The 3,377-nt window shown below is 32.5% G+C and overlaps 1 protein-coding gene across 1 annotated transcript; it reads left to right on the top strand.

The window, feature by feature from the left end:
- The first annotated feature begins 241 nt into the window (after nt 1–241).
- On the top strand, nt 242–1,882 carry LOC125420295 (23 kDa jasmonate-induced protein). The gene is made up of 2 exons (XM_060816656.1): nt 242–767; nt 1,467–1,882. The coding sequence occupies exons 1-2, from the start codon at nt 330–332 to the stop codon at nt 1,665–1,667; spliced, it is 639 nt and encodes a 212-aa protein (XP_060672639.1). The 5' UTR covers nt 242–329; the 3' UTR covers nt 1,668–1,882.
- Nucleotides 1,883–3,377: the final 1,495 nt, after the last annotated feature.

The following is a 3,377-nucleotide window of genomic DNA, read 5'->3' as shown; positions in this document are numbered from 1 at the left end:
ATGAAAAATAAATATTTTAATATAACATAATTAAATTATCACATAAAATATAGATCCCATCGATGATAAATAGATTCCATATATATTTTGCATCATTGCTGGTAGCAGATAGTATTTAACAAAAAAAAAAAAAGAAAAAAGAAAAAAAAGGCCTAATACCGTCAAATTATTGTAAAAAATATATCCAACAGTACCATGTAGGGAATTAACTTGATGAACAACAACTTAGTTTGGCATTCGGTGTATATATATATCTATATAAGGATATATGCATTTTTTCCATAAACCACTGAAGATCAACGAATTAAATACTTCTTTGATATAGAATTATGGCAGGCAATGTATTTGGAAACCCCGTCACCGATGAGCTTGTGCAAGAACTTTATCCAGGCACAAAAGTAACTCGCAAACTCAAAGCTGAAGTGGCTTTCCAATACATCAACTCCGGCGGTAAAGATGTGGATGCTAAAAACTTTGTGTACGGTCTCAAGGACAAGTATGGCAATGGAATCTCCCCAAAGTGCATGATTTACAATGCCACTGGAGATACTTTAACGTATTCCGGCAAACATGACTGGCACGGTCATGTTTGGCAATCTCCATACCCTGCCAAGATTCAAAATGGGCAGTGGGGTGCTTTTCTCCATGTCCACCCTTCCTGGTTTGCAGGTTCGGAATCCGCCATTGTCTACCGTGGCTTCAACGGTGAAGGCTACCTCTGTGACTGGATGCTCTCTTGGGGCATTCCCTATGTTGGTGATAATCATGTAAGTATAAGTGTAGGAATAATATATTCACAATTTCTGGAGTATGGCTTCTATACGTATTTGTTAATGTGGGCAATAATTCTCAGAAGCTTAATCTATTTAATTGAAAGTGAATTTAATATATATATATATATATATATATATTTCTAATTGAAGATTTGCCAATATTAGAATCAAAATTTAAAGGTCAACACAATCAATTTTGATGAATTGATTCCCTTTATCTAAATCAATAATATTAAATGTTTTTTATTTTTCTTTTTATTACATATTCTCAATTTCCTTGATTACATATTCTATACACATATAAAATAAAATATAGGTGTTTTTCATGTATCGTAAAAGAAGTAATAAATTGTAGTTCTCTCGATCCTTTTGTTCTGCTATATATGTCTAACATTTTAATATGTATATATACCCATATCTAACATTCTACATTATTTATAGGCTATCTTAGTTTTATTTTATAAGAATTATTTTTGTTAAATGAGTGGTAGTGTGACTTGAGTTTAGATATTTTGGATTTTTAAATTTTAATATTACGTTAAATTATCACTAATTTAAAAGGTTTAAACCATTAAAATAAGTGAACTTGATTTGTAAATGTCTAGCTATATATATATTAATTTTATAATTTTGCAGCTATTTATGAATTTTATATTTATTTATTTATCTGTTTATTTATTTTGTTTATTGTAGGTCTATACTGAAATCCGTGAAAGTCGTCATTATGAAACTGATCACTGGGACTATATTAAAGGCTTATTGGAAAACCAATCCACTAAACATGAAGATACTTGGAATGGATGTCACTCAGTTGTAACGATTGGGGAAGGCACTTCTCCTGAGTTTGTTGGAATAATAACCTTAGACGGTGTCACCACTTCAAGTGGTAAATAAATATGGACAATCTTGCCAAAAATAAATAAATATTTCATGTATTGGCAAGAATAATATTTGCGTGCATAACGATGTGGACTAGCTACATTTTCCATTTTTTTTTTTTTTATCCTTCTACATTTTGATTATATGCTTTGGAATGAATTTCAATGTGTTTTGTTCAATTTGGGTGACTTGTTAATTAATAATGTTTTCTAATAGTACATCTTTTTTAATATTGTGGGATCCGTAAACTATATTATTTTATCTTTTATGTATATGTTATGGAGTATTTTTACAACATTATTAAGAAAATAGAATATTCTTACTATAAACCGATTAAAAAAACAAAGATATCAAGCATTAGAAACTTTCTTTTACTTTTACCTGGTATTAAGCCCAACCTGATAGAACCATAAGGGCAGTCATCCTAGTCAACCCAAACCTTGAGACCATGGTCCATGGATATCAAAGCTTGGCCTTAAAGGGCTCCAGTTATGTTAAATTATATAACATGACAATTTGTTACTAAATTAAATTTCAATTTTGCTAAGAGGTGATTCCTTTTGGCGCTGTCCTCCTTATGGAGCCATTTTACACATGATTGGCCTAAAAATTTGTTGCAAAAGTGACCCTAAAGTAGTTGTTCCTAAAGTAGTTGTTCAAAGTATGAATAATCCTTTCAAATATTTCATTCACTGGAGTCAAATTCTTTGGCTCACTTTGTACGTGAATGGGGTTCTAGAAATTTTGTTTCTTGTTTTGTAAATCTGATTGATTTTCCTTCACAGTTTGTAACATTGTGAATCAAGATTGTGTGGATGGAAGGCTACTGCTTGATTCCTGACCTGTTTTCCTTGGTCTTTTTGGTTTATAAAACTCATCTTTCAGCCAAAAATTTTAAAAAAAAAAATTTTAATTTTGCTAATGTTCACAAAAATGAAGCTCCAAGCCTCCATCGAGGTAAAAGAAAATTTTTAAAACTCAGAAGAAAAAGAAAATGGGGGAAAAATATCTTCTTTATATTTCTGGTACCCAAGATATGTGTAGCATATGGAGTTATTTCTGTGCAGCAAAAAGAATCAACCTTTACCATTTCTTCATGGAGACTAGCCTTTCATTGTCTAAAAATTTTTTCTTTCTCGGTCAAGATTATAATATTCTCTAAACTAAAATCAAAGCAGGAGGCAACGAAGCCAATGACATGAAATCTTCACTTTAAAAGTATAAGAGGCTTAGGACTAAACTAACCTCACTTGCCATCATCTAAACATTTTGCATGTTTCAATCGGTGTAATTAAGCATCCCAATGATAGAAGCAAAATTATTTCTGTCAGAACCCGTCCAAAATTCCTCACCGAAACCTTAGATAAGCCCTGATCTCAGGAAAACCCTACCGGACCCTCCAATGGAAAATCCGGCAGAACCTCCCCTAAGGGATGGACTTACCACAAATTTCCTGCACAGAAAACACACTTTTATATTCATCCCCTTATTCCTCCCACATTACTACAATGTAATTCCACAAATTTTGCAACACTCCAAATTAATAACAGTAATCCAGTGCATAATTAATACATAAATGTCCAATACAGTATTGTAACACCCCGTCCCAAATCGCACTGGAATCCGTGCACGTTGACCGAGATTGACCGTTGACCGAGCGGGTCAAAAGTTGATTTTTTGCTCCAGTTGGAATTTCGAGTTGACCAGGGTACCGTGGCGAAGTGC

The sequence above is a fragment of the Ziziphus jujuba genome, chromosome 4, assembly GCF_031755915.1.
Source record: "Ziziphus jujuba cultivar Dongzao chromosome 4, ASM3175591v1".
Classification (NCBI taxonomy): domain Eukaryota; kingdom Viridiplantae; phylum Streptophyta; class Magnoliopsida; order Rosales; family Rhamnaceae; genus Ziziphus; species Ziziphus jujuba.
The sequence above is the reverse complement of the archived record's forward strand: the minus strand, read 5'-3'. Positions and strand labels throughout refer to the sequence as shown.